The sequence below is a fragment of the Argiope bruennichi genome, chromosome 8 (genome assembly GCF_947563725.1).
Source record: "Argiope bruennichi chromosome 8, qqArgBrue1.1, whole genome shotgun sequence".
Lineage (NCBI taxonomy): Eukaryota > Metazoa > Arthropoda > Arachnida > Araneae > Araneidae > Argiope > Argiope bruennichi.
In genome coordinates, this window is record NC_079158.1 from 16,961,342 (window position 1) to 16,978,143 (window position 16,802).

At 32.0% G+C, this 16,802-nt stretch overlaps 1 protein-coding gene across 2 annotated transcripts in view; it reads left to right on the plus strand.

Moving 5' to 3' along the window:
• The window catches only part of LOC129980544 (serine/threonine-protein kinase PAK 5-like), a 43,027-nt gene that overhangs the window by 5,266 nt on the left and 20,959 nt on the right, over positions 1-16,802 (plus strand). Inside the window, exon 1 of one of the 2 annotated variants that reach the window (XM_056090891.1) lies at positions 5,044-5,157. The exons of the other annotated variant lie outside the window; for it this stretch is intronic. Coding sequence (XP_055946866.1) covers positions 5,123-5,157 — 35 coding nt within the window. The 5' untranslated portion in view covers positions 5,044-5,122. Of the gene's footprint in view, positions 1-5,043; positions 5,158-16,802 lie in introns of those variants that run through there. 2 annotated transcript variants of the gene reach the window in all.

A 16,802-nucleotide genomic window follows, 5' to 3' on the forward strand; every position in this document is an offset into this window, starting at 1 on the left:
TATTTAAAGTTACACATCGAATATGGATTAAAATGTTGATTTTAAAATTATATATATTATAATGAACTAACTTGTAATTTTATGTAAGAATTTTTTTCATTATTATTTTTTCAAATTATTCTTTTCCGAATGAACAGAAAATAAACTCATTTTTAACGAACAATTCTTAAGGTCATATTCAGATTAAATTCCTACTTTGAAAAGCTTATCTTAATTTTAGTCAATGGAAACATGAAGTGGAGTTCATTTTCCGAACCGAACAATAGAGTGTTTTGTTCTGCTAAGAACACTTAATCCAAGGTTGATTCTAGAGGTTCGACATTGGCATTCATAGTGCATCGGGTGTTAATTTCTCTTCCATTGTCTTCTAATAGAAATCTCTTCACAATTTGTTGGCGATTGTGGACTAAGTTTCGCTGTCTACATCCTAATGACGATTTTACGCACAGATAATTCTATCAGTATCTCATTAATTGTGATGTGTATATACCTATCGACTTCCGGGTAATGCGAAAAGCTCCCAAAAATAGCTTCCTAGGCTTTTCTAAAAGCTTCCAATATATATGTAACAATTTTAAATCTAATTTAAACTTAATTAATTTCCTAACTTTTACCTTAATTTAACCCATATTAATTTAATTCTAAAATTTTATCTTATTTCCTAATCTAATTCCACCTTTTTTTATTTAATTAATGCTACACGAGCTCAGTAAAACTTGAAATCGGCAAATTCCTACACTCCGAGTGCACGGATAAAATTCTGTTAAGTTAATCAAATTCTCCTTAAAAGATGCCTGAATTCTCTTACCTATATGGACACGTGTAAAAAAAATCCCTATCAGAATCTCATAGTATATAATCACCGGGGGAAAATATTTCGCTTTTTTGCTCTTGTGTCGTGCTGTAGATTGACGTATCTCGTCGCTTCTTGCTTGTGCATAAATTATGCCTTCCGTAATGGAATAAAAGCGAAGTTTTAAAATTTACAAAAGTGTCTTTTCTCTTCGGCCGCGAAACTTCTCAAATATATATATATATATATATATACATATATAGGGGATTTCAAGAAACTAATATTTTGTCACGAAATCTATGGCTGATGATTAAAAAAATATATATTATTACATGTACTTCATAACTAGTAAAAAGAATCACTCAGCCGGTCGGTCGACTGTTCCGAGATTCGATTCCTCGGAAGATTCGACATGTACGAATGCCTTGTGCTTGTTAAATCCGCTAATCCAAGCGTGGCATTCACTCGTCCTTCTGCTAATGTGATAATGTGGAGGAATATATAAAGCATGTATGCTGGATCAGGTGTCGCCCTCGTCTACTTACTACTGTTTAAAATAATGAGATTCATCCCATTATAGCCCTAGCATAATTTCTAATCAGTACGTTAATATAACTGTTTAGTCCTAATTATTTAATGTTGGATTTTTCCTATCCCTCTCTGCAGAAAATACTTTGCAATTCTAGAACATTTCAAAGTTTAACGAAACTATTATTACTTTTTTTTTTCAAGTATCGTATGTCTTTTTAAAATCTTAATTTTTCGTAAATCATTTGTCACAAAAATCAAGCTTATAAAGTTATGGAGAATAAAGTTTAATTAAGATATTTATAAATATCTGTATTTTTACTTTCAGTGCAAAGATCGGCAAAATGAATTAATGTATACTTCGAGATAGGCATTTTCTCTTGAAATAGTCAACTATTAGATAAACTTAGTGAAACGTTTAAATAATTCAAATATAATGATTTTTAAGTTTGTTCATTGCTGATATTTTCGTAAAATGTTTTGGAGTTCGCGTTGCCAGTTAAACTGCCGGAACAAAGTAGGCATCCTTTCCGAGAAGGTCGCATATCTGGACCAGCCGCTTTAGCAAAGTCGTCATTTAATTGTCGTTCTTCGAGTGAGTGACGCATAGCGGATTTGCGACCAAGCGTGACATTCACCACCCAAGTGGCCGTGACAAAAAGAAAGGTTTTCTAAGCTCTTCTTGCTAAAGAGAAGTTCGGATGAAAATAAACCGCCGTCTGTGGTATTCAAATCAAATTCCTCTCTACATAAATCCTTCGAAAGCTTTTATTTTCTTGCTCTCTCTCTCTCCTATTATACCTTTTGTTATCATCCAAAACAACACAACTTTAGAATTGGCGAAAGAGTTCACCTAATCCAGCTTGCGCCTTTTCTGTGCTTAAACCTATGGATTTGGGGAATTTATCTTTTATATGAATCTTGTGCTTCAGTTCAACTCACTAGTGAATGTACAGAATATGTCGTCATTTAGAGAAACTGAATTCGAAAAGGACAATTCATGCTTCCCGGATTTTGTAATGAATCATACAGTTTCATCTTATTCATGCAGATTTTGAGATAAAAATAGTCTGTCGAAAGTACTTTCTTTTAATCCAGATGTGTCGGAAATGGAGCGATTTGATCGGTTTTCAATTTTATGTAATACCGAATTTTATATTTTATCTCCGTGCTATAAAACATACATTTTAGCATTTAGCGGAAGAGTTAATGCGATTAACAGCTTTTATAGCGTATATTTATTCATTGTAGAATGCATGTCATTGACCAGTTCATTTAGAAAGCGTCTTTTTAGACTTGCAGTTATGTGCGTATTCAATTAAATTTTAACGCCACATTTTGTTCAGCCTTTTTAGTGTTATTGTTTGCATCTGTGCCTTTACTTAGAGAGGAACGTGGGTACGATGAATAGAATAGGCATATGATTTCTGAGATAGTTAATTAAATACGAATCTCAGTTTAAAGTTTAAAAATATTGTTTGAATAAGACAATCTACGTGAGTAAGTGTGAAATGTAATTAAAGACCATCAATATTCAGGACCTAGAGTTTTTTTTTTTTTAATGTTATTTTCGGGATAATTAATTCATGCTTTTTTTTTATTTGATTTGCAAGAGCCGTGCATTCTAACATTCGGATTTTAATAAGCTGCCTTAAATTTTTTTTACACCGTTTTAAGGACTTTTTTTGCGTTTGCAAATTCGCTTGCAAATCAATGTGATTCAAGGTTTTTTTTTTTTTTTTTCTAGTTAGCTGACTGGAAAAACTTTGCATTAATGCATGGTTATTTTTTTACCCTTTTCTTTAAAATTAGTTTTTATTATTAGATTTTTATTGATTTACTGAACATTTATTTTTTATTCCCCGTCGGTGATGATTTTCTTTAATGTATAAAAATTTCTCCTTGAGTCTGTTATTTTTTAAATCTGCTGAAGAGTGGCTATTAAAGTATGTTTTAATAAAGTAGTATTTCGATTTAAAGTAAAAAATTTAATAAATTTACTGAAATCATGTTTCAGTATGTGGGATCGTGATGGCTTAATAATAATGTCATCTTCAAATATTTGCGATTTGAAAAGAGATTCCTGCAGAGATCTGTCATAAATGTGGACCGGTGCACAGCGATCTGCTTTTAATGTGTGTCGAGCCAGTCATTAACGGCAAAATGTTGGAGAAACTGTTCGCCGTCATTAGTGACTTGAAATAGTCACTATTGTTTATGTCGTGAAAGCTTTCTGTAATAATGTTAATTGCTTTTGCGTCATTCTGAATTTATTTGATGGTACAGTCGTTCATTTGATGTATAATCTATTTTCTGACTCTGGTTAACAAAATCTGCTCTTAAATACAGTGTTGTATTTATCCACGATTACAAAGTTAGACTAACTATAAATTTTGAATGGCTAAACACACACATAAAAACACTGGATCCAAAATTCTGGAGTTGCATATGCGCTGATGTTCGTGACGAGCACAGCAAGAAGGGGAAAAGCGTCCCTACGCGCCGAAACAGTTATACTTCCCGCAATACAGAAATGTCAGATGGATCATTTGCGACTTGTTTAGTTGGGCATTGCACTCATATCTCTCATGATGTAGAAGTTTCGGATGAGTTTTTAGTATCACTTTGTTCTGCTTTTTCCCTAGGAGTGGAGGCTCTGGGATAGAATCGGAGTTAATGAGTAATACCGGGACCTTCGAGAAAGAGCGCCTTTCACATTTTTATTTTTCTGTTTTCCTGGAGGCTCCTGCGGTATTTTATTGTTGTTGATATACTTCAGACCGATAATTGCGTCTCCAATATTTTGTTCATCGCTTGCTCGGCATTTTCAGAGGCCGCGGTGGCCTGGTGGTAAGGTATCGGCTTGTGAGCCGTAGGGTTTCAGGTTCGAGACACGAATCCACCGAAGAACCGTCGTGTAAGGGGGTCTGTTGTACGTTAAATCCGTCATGCCAAACGTCCTCCCGCTGGTGTGGTGTGGCGTGAAGAGGGGGGTGCCAGCTCAGGTGTCGTCCTCGTCATCTGACCGCGGTTCAAAATTACGAGGTCCGTCCCAAAATAGCCCAAGTGTTGCTTTACAATGGACGTTAATAACCAACTGCTCGGCATTTTCACTAATGGCTTATCCAACACAAATTGAAGGAACGGCTTCGTAGATCGAATATCTTTATATTTTGTGTGGAAATTAGCATGAAGATTGCCTGTCTAACAGTAATTTTCGTCATTTAGTTATAAGGCTCGTTCCATAATAACAGTCGTGTATTATCCGTATGGAATTTTACTCGAAGTAATCAAATCAATCACGCTTCAGAATATTGATTTACTTTTTTATTTCCGTATATCTTGAACTCCCATTTAAATTGTTTAAATTAGACCGATATTCTATGTGTGTTCAAATTTTTATTTTAAATGAATCATAACTAATTTTGCTATTAAAAAGAAATTAATTCACGTAATCTGATTCACAAACACTTATGTACCGATTAAATTTTCATTATTTCCAGTTCTTAAACTACTGATGGTAGTTCTGTAGACTGAGAGACATTTTCTTTCTAGACCTTAGATCATTTCAGTATACAGTTCAGCTGGTCAGTGTGTATCACCAACCTGGAATTCTTATCCGTTCTTTGATGGGCCGCCGTAAACTGGTTGGCTCACCCTGTGTCGAACGGTTCGACAGCATTTATTCCGATTCCCCCCTCCAGCGAAAAGGGTTGCCCCGAGTTCCTTCCGCGCGGCGCATTCCACGACGAGTTCAATTCATTCAGTGTGTGTTGTGGGGATTCGGTGGATGTTTCCAGGATGTTGGGCGACGGAGGAATGCCGATGTGTGCTTCGTGAGTACTCGTTTGTTTACCGTCTGCACGTGGCAGTTTGCTCTAAATATTTTCCATTTTTTTTAATTCACACGCAGCTATAGCTATTACTAATTTTTTTATTGCTTTTGAAGAGGAAATATTTCCTTGTATCCATTTATGTATTATGTCGTGAAAAACACTATTTTGTTACGCATACATGTATCAATATTTGTCGAAGTATTGCGGTTAGGTTTATTTATTTTTCGATTCTATTTTTATATATTTTACTTTTTTTATTGACATGTTTATAAAGCTATTCTTTTTGTTGTTCTTGAAAAGCGTCTTGGAAATCAAGAGGCTATTTCCCGATTTTATTTTTATATAAATTCTTAATTTTAAGTTTATAATTATAGATAAGACATACAATATTTTACTTCATTATAGGAGGGGGATATAAGTTCTTGGTCAGTAGACTCTTTTTTCCCCCCATAAATGTCCGCCTTTTTGGTTAAACATCGAAATAGTTGCCACGTTTTATTTTAGACATTTTTGCTTTTTCCTTCCAAATAAGAACAGAAAGGATAAGTGATCTTGAGATATATAAATGTGCCTAACTGATTGTTTTTTTTTTTTTAAATTAAAATTTTGTGTTTTGATACACGAGTCTCACATTTCATTCCAGTACTAAAGGATGATTTTTTAATTATTATTTGTGCTTGAATTTGGCCACTATTATTCCAATGTAAAAAGCGTACAATGATTTTTTTTTATCGTTTGGCAATGAATGTTGTAAGGTAATTAAATTACTATTGTATTGTTAGAAATATGTTTTTATTGAATAATGATAATTTTTTTTAAAGCGTATAGAATACATTGGCATTACTACCTTTTTTTTGTGGAGGGTAATCTTTTTTTCATAGTTATTCTTAAATTGCAGTTAAATAGTAAGTCTCTGTTAAAATATCTGTATCAGTAAATCTTTTAAAATAGTCAGTAATTTAATACAGGAAGAGGTTATTACTTTACTTTTAATCTTTTTGTTAATTCATAAATGGTATCTTAAATATAAGTTTAGTTTAAAGAAAAATACTTTTGAATACGATATGAATAAGAAATCCTGAAAGAATATTTGCAATTACTCCCATATGTATATTATTATTATTATGAATGTTATGAAACATTCTTAAGTATATTTTGACTATAGTATTGATAAATATTTTATTTGCTTACAGACACACACAAAACATTTGTAGCATTTAGCTTATTCTGAGCGCTCTTATAGTATCTTTATTATTTGTTTCTATGGAAATTGCAACTGACTATGTACATATAATATAAAATTGAAACCTATTAAACCCGAATTATAACTAACCTTTTATAAATGAGGTTTTATATATACTCCTTCTTCCTGGTGCCTTCTATAAAGTATATTGAAATGTATATAATTGTCTTAAAATCTGACCCAAAAAATTAAGCACAAAGTATTGATTTCTTTTTCATATATAAACTGTGTTTGTTTGTAAATGCTGGGGAAAAAGAGTAGTGGAGAGACGTTTATGGATTAAAACTCATAATAAAATTATGTTCGGTATTCTCCTAAAAGTTGTATCTTATAGTTGGAATGTTTGAATCAATCATAAATTGAAAATTACTGATATACACAAGGCTTTGAGACCGAAAGTTCTCATACTATACCAGTTATTTTTACTTCCAGTCCATTCATCTCATTCCTTTCAAACACGGTTCCAAATCCATTTAATCATGCTTTTGAAAATGGTCATCTATCCTGCTATTTTTACGAGTCAAAGTACAACTTCTAATTCTTATGATGAATCCGAATTCTCAAAATTTCATTTCTTTCAGTTACATTCTGTAATAAACTTATCCAATAATACAGGAAGCATTACATAGCATCATTCAGTGTTGTTGCCAGTTCCGCTAGATTATACTATTATGTTCAGAATTCTCCGAAAATTAAAATATTTTTCGAATTGAATAAATGTTTTGGCCATTTAACAGCTATTTGCTGTTAAACAAGCGGAAGGTGCCAAGTGACCAACTAGTCGGAACTAGTTTTATCCATTTCGAATACCTATAGCGCATAAGCGTTGCTCGTGTTTAGACATTTAAAACTTTCCGTCTTGGGGGTAAAAATGTCGGAATTGTTAATAGTATTCGCGTATTGTAAAGAAAATATTTTGTCGAAACTTTTTATCTGATTGTCAGCTTACGATGAAACAGCAATCAATATAAATGAAGTTTATAAGTAGCATCGATGGTTCAAAGGGTGTCGTCAGCATATCGAAGTTGATAAAAGGTCAGGGCGACCATTTTAGTATCTACTACAAATAAAAACAGTCTTCATTGTCAAAGAAATTTAGAAAAATTCTCCTCGGAAAAGTTGTTGACGAGATAACAGAACCTGTTAGATTCAGTGAAACACTCGCAACCTGTTCTTTGTAAGACCCAGTCATAACGTTCCATCAGATTCGTGCGTTGCCTCACAGGTCCCTATTGGTGTCAAAACTTTGCTCTCCGATACTTCTGCAACTAACTTATTCTCTTCTGAGCTTCAACTTCAGAACTTTTCTCTCTCTCTCTCTCTCTCATGAAAAACTAACTTTCAACGATTCTCAACATCCAAAGAAGTGCAGCGACATAAAGCATTGATATTTGTGACAAAGGGAGGGGAGTGAGGGCGTTGCAATCCCCATATACATCTTTGCATCAGCGATGACAATAATGTGTAATTGTGCAAAGCAGTTTCTTCGAATTAAACGCCACATAAACATATCTATTTGTACTCATACTGCAATTAAACCTTTTTGAAGGTGTTAGTAATATACTATACATATAGTGAGGAATTGGATTGGTAATTGTGTCTGTGTGCTAGTGAGATTTGTTAATTTCAATGCCAGGTCCTATGTTATCCATGTCGTTTAACTTTTTCGAGCTCAAATTGTTATTTGTTAGTAAAAAAATTGAAATAGCAAAATCCATGTTATCTGAGTGCGTTACACCCTTTCCAGCAGAAATACGTAAATGAGATTATTGCCATGAAAGAAATGCAATACTCCTGGCAAAAGTTTAGTAAAAATTAGATTATCCTAAACAATTTTTAAAACCCTCAGAAAGCTAAAAAAAAATTATTAAATTATTAAAAGAATTATATAAACTCTTCAATTAAGCAGTGTAAGTTACTACTTAAATATATGCTGCCTGAATTTAAATTTCCATTTATTATTGGAAGTAATGAAAAAAGTTTCGAATAATTTTTTTTTAAATAACGGAGATTCAAAACAACTTAAAGAAATATTTTTGAATATCAGTAAAGTAAAATATATCTTCTCTTTTAAACCATGTTGTGGCTTTTTTAAATTCCGTTTCACAAAAACTTCTCTGAAACCTTTCTTATAATTTACAATCATTGTTAGAAGAATTTGAGGGAAATTTGTTCAATATTGGGTACTTTTTTTGGGGAAAAAATTGTCTGTTAATTTTTTATATAGCGATGCAATTAAAATTTTGAAAAATTATTTCTAAGCATTTATTACCCAAGAATACAAAGTTTGCCAATCTAAGTACAACGGTCTGCTTTATATAATGTTTAAAATGCTTTTTTTTTTTTTTTTTTTTTTTTTTTGCATTATACATGTCGTGGTTTTCTGATAGTATCCCAACCTATAAAGATTATCGTATTAAAAAAAAAAAAAGTTATTCAAAATAGGAAGAACTTAGGTTAAATATAAAGTATCATTCTGAAACGAGCGAAATAATTCAATTATAAATGCATTGAAAATTGCTTTTCTTTCCTTGATTTTTGTGCAATTTCTATGAATTTTAATATTTCAACAATCATTATCGATAATTAAATGTAGCTGTCTTAAGTTTTATTTCATAGAGCTGAACGTGACGTATAAAATTCTTATAATGCATTGACTGTCTGAATATTGCTTTATTCGCAAATCTGATGCAGAAAATGAAAATACTTGTTTAAAATTAGCATAACTACTACATTGCTCCCATGCTTTGTGGTTTTTCAAAGTTGTAGTTCAGGATTTGCGCTCGGTTGAAATCCGATCAGTCGCACCTCCCCAGGGCTCGGATGCTTGGTAAATATGATCGCTGTTCCTCAATATATCATTGTCAGACTCTCTTCGATTTCTTTTGCTTCGTTCTTGAATGTCATAATGAATTTTTATTTTCTAATATCTTTCATATGATTTTGTGATATGAAATCTGATCAAAAGTCATGAGATATTAAAATTTTAAGGAATTATCTGGTAGCGATAAATTAGCTTACTATTTATTTATTATTAGTCAACTTCAATGATCAACTGGTTCATCGGGAATAGTGATCATATTTAATTTCAGTTAAATCGTGTAGATAAAACTTCCTGTCCATGATTCCGTCAAACTGTCATGCTTTTAAAGCCATGTTATATTAATTGTCTTGTACATGCTCTGTTTATTCGAATCTATCTAGGAAAACCAATTCCAAGGCATTATAAATGTAAAAGTTCGGTTCGTCTGTGTTCTAAATTTCATGAGGTTGTCGCATCACTTCTATACTTGTATTTTAATCGTTAAAAAGAATCGAAATGTTGACAATTTCCTACATTTCAAATTTCCCCGAGTACGGATTTTTTTTTTTTTTTTAGGGGGAGAGAGATTTTGCCTGTGTGTTTGTTAATACCATATCTAGATAACACTTTGAACTAATCGGGTGAAATTTGGTACACGGTTTCCATACATTTCTATCAAAATTTGCTCTAGAATCCATTCTGAGGAAATATGGCTGTCTGAATACAAATTAGCACGATAATTATAAAACGGGAGGAGCTAGATTTATAAAATTTGGCCACCAGATTTGGCAGCTAAAGTGTAGATATGTATCAAATTTGGAACCAAATCGTTATGAGGTGTACCGTCTGCCGATCTATAATTTGATATGCATGTAAACACGATAACTCAATAACACAACGATTTCTTTGAAACATTGTGAAGCATGGAAAATTGTCCAAACGAAAATATTATTCGTGTAGGGAAAAGCTTGATATTTGCATAAATTTGGCAAGAATGTTGGATTACAAAATGCTTTAGCAGACCGCTTTGAAATCTTCACATTGACATTACGTTCAATTGTTAAAGCAACAAACAAAAATTGAAAAAACATCTGCAGAATTTGGGGAAAATTGCAGAAAATTGAAAGCACTTCTTTTTCTGTTCTTGAATCTGACTTAGTGGAAAGGTTTACCATCGTTTATGTCAAGAAAATAATCATTAGCAGGCCTCTGATCAGAGAAAAGGCCCTTCAAGTTACCGAGAAACATAATGTGAAAGATTTTTATGCGTTCAATGGTTGGGTGGACTGTTTTAAGAAAAGATATCACGCAGTCCCAAAGAAAGTGTGCAGAAAAGGCAGATGTAAATAAAAATGTAGTAAAAGATTGAGAAGAAAAGTTGTAAAGCATAATTAAAGACTATTCATTATCCACCATTACCAGTACGGATGAAACAAAATTATTTTATGACTTAAAAGTGACCAAACGCTTTGCTATAGAAATTAAAGATGCTTTGTGTGGAGATAATACAAAATGAGGATTATGATTTTGCTTGTATTTAAAGGTGATGGAATTGACAAGTTGAAGCCATTTGTAATAGAAAAGGCAGTAAAGGTCGATATCTTAAAAACGTAAACACCTTATCCACAAAATATGCAACAAAGAAGAAAAAAAATCTGGATACTTCTTCCCTATTTACAGATTTTTGACTTCTTTAAATAGTCTAAAGATATAAAAGAGAAAAATTCTCTTATTTATTAATGAATATCCTGAAAAACCTCCAATATGCAATTTAAAAAACGTCAACATCGCGTTTTTCCCTGCAAATTGCACAAGTGAGTTTTTGTCACTAGTCCTTGGTATCATGTGTTCTGTTTACCAAAAGTTGTTTATGAGAAAAATTCAGGCATCATTGGACGAAAATGCGGGAAAGAGATGAAGGGCCATTTTTTTTTTTTTTTTTTTTTTTGATTCTCTATATTTTGTGAGACAGTCTTGGAATCAAGTTTTTAAAAATATAATTCAGAACTGCTTTCCTCGCCCACATGTGGAAAGTGATGTAAATAGTGGAGAAATGTTTTTTCCGTTTGACTCTCAAGGGGGGAAAAAATCTTATGGAAAGGAGTCCCTCTGGGGATAAATTAACAATGATACCACATGTGATGGCGGACTGTCTCCCTGTGTAACTGAAGTTAATGAAATCGTTGATCTATCGAAAAACCATGAATAGTAGTGATTCTGATGCGGAAATGGATAATGGAACTCCCGTTAAAACTGTTACACTTTCCGAAAAGAAAAAAAATTCTGTTTAAAACTTTTTTTGGTGCTTTACATAGTTTGAAACTGTAAAAACATACCTAAATACCTAATGCAGTTGGTTATAGATAATTTTTTTTTCTCTCCATAAAAACAATTTTTTCCAGACAGAAATCCAGGAAATTGTCAAACATTTCTCAGCACATACTTAAATATTTCAAATTAATGTGTAATTATTCGTTGTATTTTTAGCTGCTTATTAAATATACAATTTCTTATTACATTTGAATTATAATTAATTATTTTATTTATATATTTGTGTAGTTACGTATTAGGGTTGTTCTATTCATAAGGTATGTGCAGAAGTTTTTTTTATCTCATGTTTTGGATTCCTATAATATGAATACCCTCCATTTAACAAATAAAATTTTCGGCCTAGATGAATCTGATACACCGGAGTGCGACTGTGTTACATTATAGAAATGTGTTACATTTTTTTAATTTTAAAATATGATTAATTTTGAATGCTTAATTGAGAAATTCAGGTAATGGGGAAAAGCTGTAAATATCTCGGTCGTTTTAGTTCCCTTAATTGCAAACAATTGCCTTTTGTCGTATGCGAACCGTTCTGATTTATGTTATTCATTAATTCCACCTGTTTTTGTTCTGATTTTGACTATCATCATCATTTTTTTTAGTAACCAACTGATTTTCTTTCTTCTTCTTTAGAACATTCAGTACTTTTATGACTTTGAATTCGTTTCCAAGTGTCATAGTTTTGATTTTGTAAATTCTATGTGACGGATTTTTTCCTCTTTTTCAGATCTATAATAATTTATTATTTCATTTTATAACGAATTGCTTTGTGTGAACGCCGCGATTAATTTTCGTTGCCTCCATCAATACTTTGGTTTTTGGTGTCGGAGCATTTAATGACATTTACAGGATATATCGGTCTGCCCCACGCTCTCTCGAACAATAGCAATACCCCCCCCCCTCCCACAGAGCAGAATTTATCAGACGGTAGACCACAGGCCGTGGTAGCAAGGCTTTAGGTATAGTGTTCAATAGAAAACTCAAATTCTTAAGGTGGCAATTCTTTTAATGCTTAAAATGTTCTTGATTCGAAATTGAAGTTATGGAAATAATAACACTCGAATGGTTTACCTATAGAGTAGGCTTGTATTAACATTCATTCGATATCATTTTCCGAAATTTCCGATAAATTTGTTGCTTCGGTTAGAGTTGTATTTATGGGGAAAATGTACCCCGTTTTTGTTAAACAGTTTGCGAATTCTGCAAGTAATGCATCTTATTGAAAGATGCAAATCGAAAGTTAGCATTTTTTTAAACATAATTTCCACTTTATATTTGTCATTGTTATTGGTTGTCAACTGGCATGATCCGACAGTGATTGCGAGTAAATGATTGTTCACGTATCTGTCTGGAAAGAAAGAAAGAATATTGATCTCATTTTGTTTAAAAGGTAGCACTATTCCAGCAACAACTGCAAAATTATTTGAATAGGAATATTTGGAAATCAATTTTGGGTGGGGAAAAAAAAAATCTGATGCATTTATAAGTTTAAGTGTCTTAAATTTGCTATAATTTCTGTCAGAAAAGATTATTTTAAAACTTCTGAAAATAATATATAGAAATAAAAGATTGTATAATATTATTTGAAGATGTTAACTATGAAAATGCTATAATAGTACGTGCAGATAATATGTTCAGTGCCTGATAAAGAAGCATAGAACATTTTCAAAAAGAAAAGAAAGAAATTGAATGAATGAAAAAAGAGTAGCGTAACAATGACTTAAGTGCCTAAGAACGATTTTGTTGCATCGCTGGTAGCATTATCTATCTATCAGCATAAAAATAAATTCTTATTAGGAATTTTCTGGCCATGAAATTTCTGTCACGTCACTTTTTCTGCTGATAAAGTAGTTAAAACAAACAAAAAATGTTTAATGTCTAGTAACACGAAGATTTTGAATAATGACAATTTTTTATTCTGGAATAATCAGAAAGTAATTATTTCGTTGCTTTAATGAATTTTACCTTCTCTTTATTGCGTGATTAGATTTCTTAACCCTTTGTTGTGCAGATTCGCCTGACGGCACGTGGCATAAACTGGACGGATGTCACAATCATGAAAGTCAAGGAGACGCGGTTGATATTATCAGAATATCCAGGTTTCATGCCACCAAAACAGGCTTAAATAATCTAGCTGAAATTAAGTATTTAGAAACAAATATGAGAATAACTTACATAATTCCTATTACCAAAAATGCAAAATGCCTTGAAGGGAACAATTTAAAATTCAGGGAGAAAAAGGCAAAAATTATCCAATTACCTTTGTTACAGATATGAAAATGTGATTTCTGTTGAATGAGTGTGATTTTTTTTTAAGAGTATAAGAATCTTTTTTCAGTTTTAAATATTATGGATGCTTTTAATTTTCATTTTTAAGACATTGAATAGTGAGACTTCATTTGGTTTGTTTTGTTTTTCTTTTATTGTTGTTTGTAATATATGTCTTTTTGTATTTCTCCTATCAAGGCTTCTAAACAGATATTCGTCAAATCTGGCGAATCGGAATAATTTTGGAATCAGTTACCCTATTTTTTAATATTTTCTTTTAAAGCCTTTCTATTGAAAGAAAAACTCAACCAGTACTCCTAATTAGAAACACTTAATCGATCTTTCCCGTTTTGGTTTTGTTTGATGAAGAATAGTATAGCTACTATGTACAGGATTAAATTTTTTTCTTTAAAGAATCTTAAATATTGACATTTAATGATGAAAATACACTAAAGCACCGTTTATTCCTTCATACTTATCACAATTCATTCGTAACCATTACAGTGGAACCTCATTTATTCGTTCCCGAATTTTACTCTTAATGCGACGCTTGGCAAGGGAAACGTTTCTTCGATTGGAATCCATGTAAAATAGAACAATTCGTTCCATTCAGTACAAATTCTAGAACAAATTATATAATTTATTATTTGTAATGCATGCTTTTTTTTTTACAAGAAAATTGTTTTTAGAACATTTCTCTCAGACTATACTTCAATATTTGGCGAAAATGAGACACGTATTACCGTTAAATTTATAGCGCCTGTAACTACTGCCTTATTAGGATTATGCTTCTATTATTTCTTCCGCAAAATCTATCAAATCTCCACCGCAGCGTTTTGCTGTGACATAGAATACTCCTAGTTCTGATTGTGTTCTTTCACCATTTCATGGATGTCATTGCTCTTCTAACTCCATAAGCTTGGCCAGAGAAAAAAATTTTGATTACAGCTCCACGGGCATTTTCTCAAAGTTCACAGCATCGTTTTCGACAACGCTATCCAGCCAAAACTTCCTCCATGCAGAAAAAAGTGTTCAAGTAAGCGCTGAACACAAACTGATACATGAGAAAAAGGCTAATCCTGCCAATGAAGTCAAGATATCTCCTCGCCGCTCGTTCTGCGAAACATCGATTGCTAAGCGAAACACTTTTTTTACATTTTGCTTTGCTCGACATGCGAATCGCTTGTTTTGTGACCTTTGACTGCATAATGAATGAAGTTATGCGCTTATGTTGCTCACAGCTTTGGTTATACGTCGCTTTCGGTGTTTAAAGATTAAGAACAAAGGTAATTTTCATTGGTTATGTGAATTATGTAATCGGTATTGGGACTTTGGAATTCACCTCAGTTGATGAATTAGTAAGAAACAAATGCGATGATAATTGAGAGCGAAAATATATTTACCCTAAATTTATTTTTTTTCACAAAACACTTTCGAAATAACATTCATTGAATAATGCTGTATTTAATACTGACGGGCAATTAGCATTTCACATCACCTCAGAAATTACCTATATTTTCATAAATCGTACAAAATAAGAAAAGTGTAATTTGTACTCAAGATATGCATGAAAGGTATTATTTTTTTCTCAATTTTTTTAATAAATGCTTAATTTTAAAATTTAATTATCATCTTCAGTGTCGTGTAGTAATAATACTAATACTTCATATTAATTTTTTAATAATATAAATGATATAGAACATTTAAATGATTAAAAATTTAAAAATAAATATATTTAAATAAAAAATATAATAAGAATATTTTTATTATTTTTAAATTTCTGTTAGTAGATTAAATTTTTAATACTCAACGTTGTGTATTAAAAATTCCACTATACATCTTTTCATTTATACGTCGTTTTGCATCAGTTCCTTGGAAGATGTGTAAATAATATATTACAGTGCAGTATATCGGAACACGATCTTAAATCTTGCTCTTCGCGTTTATGAATTTTTGGACTTAATTTATATTCTTTCTTGCGAAAGATGTTTTTTTCTGTTTTCATATACGATTTGGAATTTAGTCACAGCTAGAAATGAAAGTTTAACTTAAAATATTTGCATTCTGACAAAATAAAGACGATTATCTCGAAAAGGAAAGATAGTATCTATTTACTACGATGCTGTTTTGTTTATTTTGTTTGTACTTGTTTATTTTTTCTAAGCACATAGCTTGGGATGTCACAATGCTACTTTTTCACTCAGAAAGCACTATTGAAGAAATTAAGTCATCCGTTCTTCATTTGGAATTCCGGTCTGAAAAGGCGGCAAAGCGGAACACTAAACCTAACAAAAGGTTTATTTTCGTGTACAATAAAATTCTAATAATAATCCAAACATGAGGCTGTATCATCGCATTCAGAAGATAAAGTTTCTTAAAAACCTCTTGACCTTCCGTAGCCGGCACGCAAGGCTTTGCCATTTTCTTACGCGCGCACCGAAACGGAAATATGTTCTTCTAGTCCTGCCGACCATTGTTTTGATTCTCAGCGGTGTCAATCTCGTAACCATCGAACTCCATGAAGACGTTCGAGGTCGATTGCACGACGAGTTTTCAAAATTTCTGCCAGGCGTTCGAAAGTCGTGACAAATCAGTCGGCTTAGCGATCGATCTTTGACCATGGCATCATACCATTTGGTTTCAAGTAATGCGGAAGTATTGAGGCCACCTATAATTATTATAATTGCGATTAAATAAATATTGAGTTTTATTTATTTTAATTGAGGCGATGAAGTTTTCAATATAATAATGTGAGGTGTTTATTATTATTATTATTATTATTTAATATAGCAGGCTGTTGGTACTCCATTAGAAATGGTATAACAGCGGGATTTTTAAGGATGCAAAAATATTGAAAGAAGCATTTTTATTTTTTATTCAAATCTCTCACTTCAATAAATAAAAATCACTCAATACATCATTTTACCATGAATTTTTTTTATTATTAAAGATTACGATCAAGCGCATATTTCTATGTATCATTAACTCTTTTGTTTATAA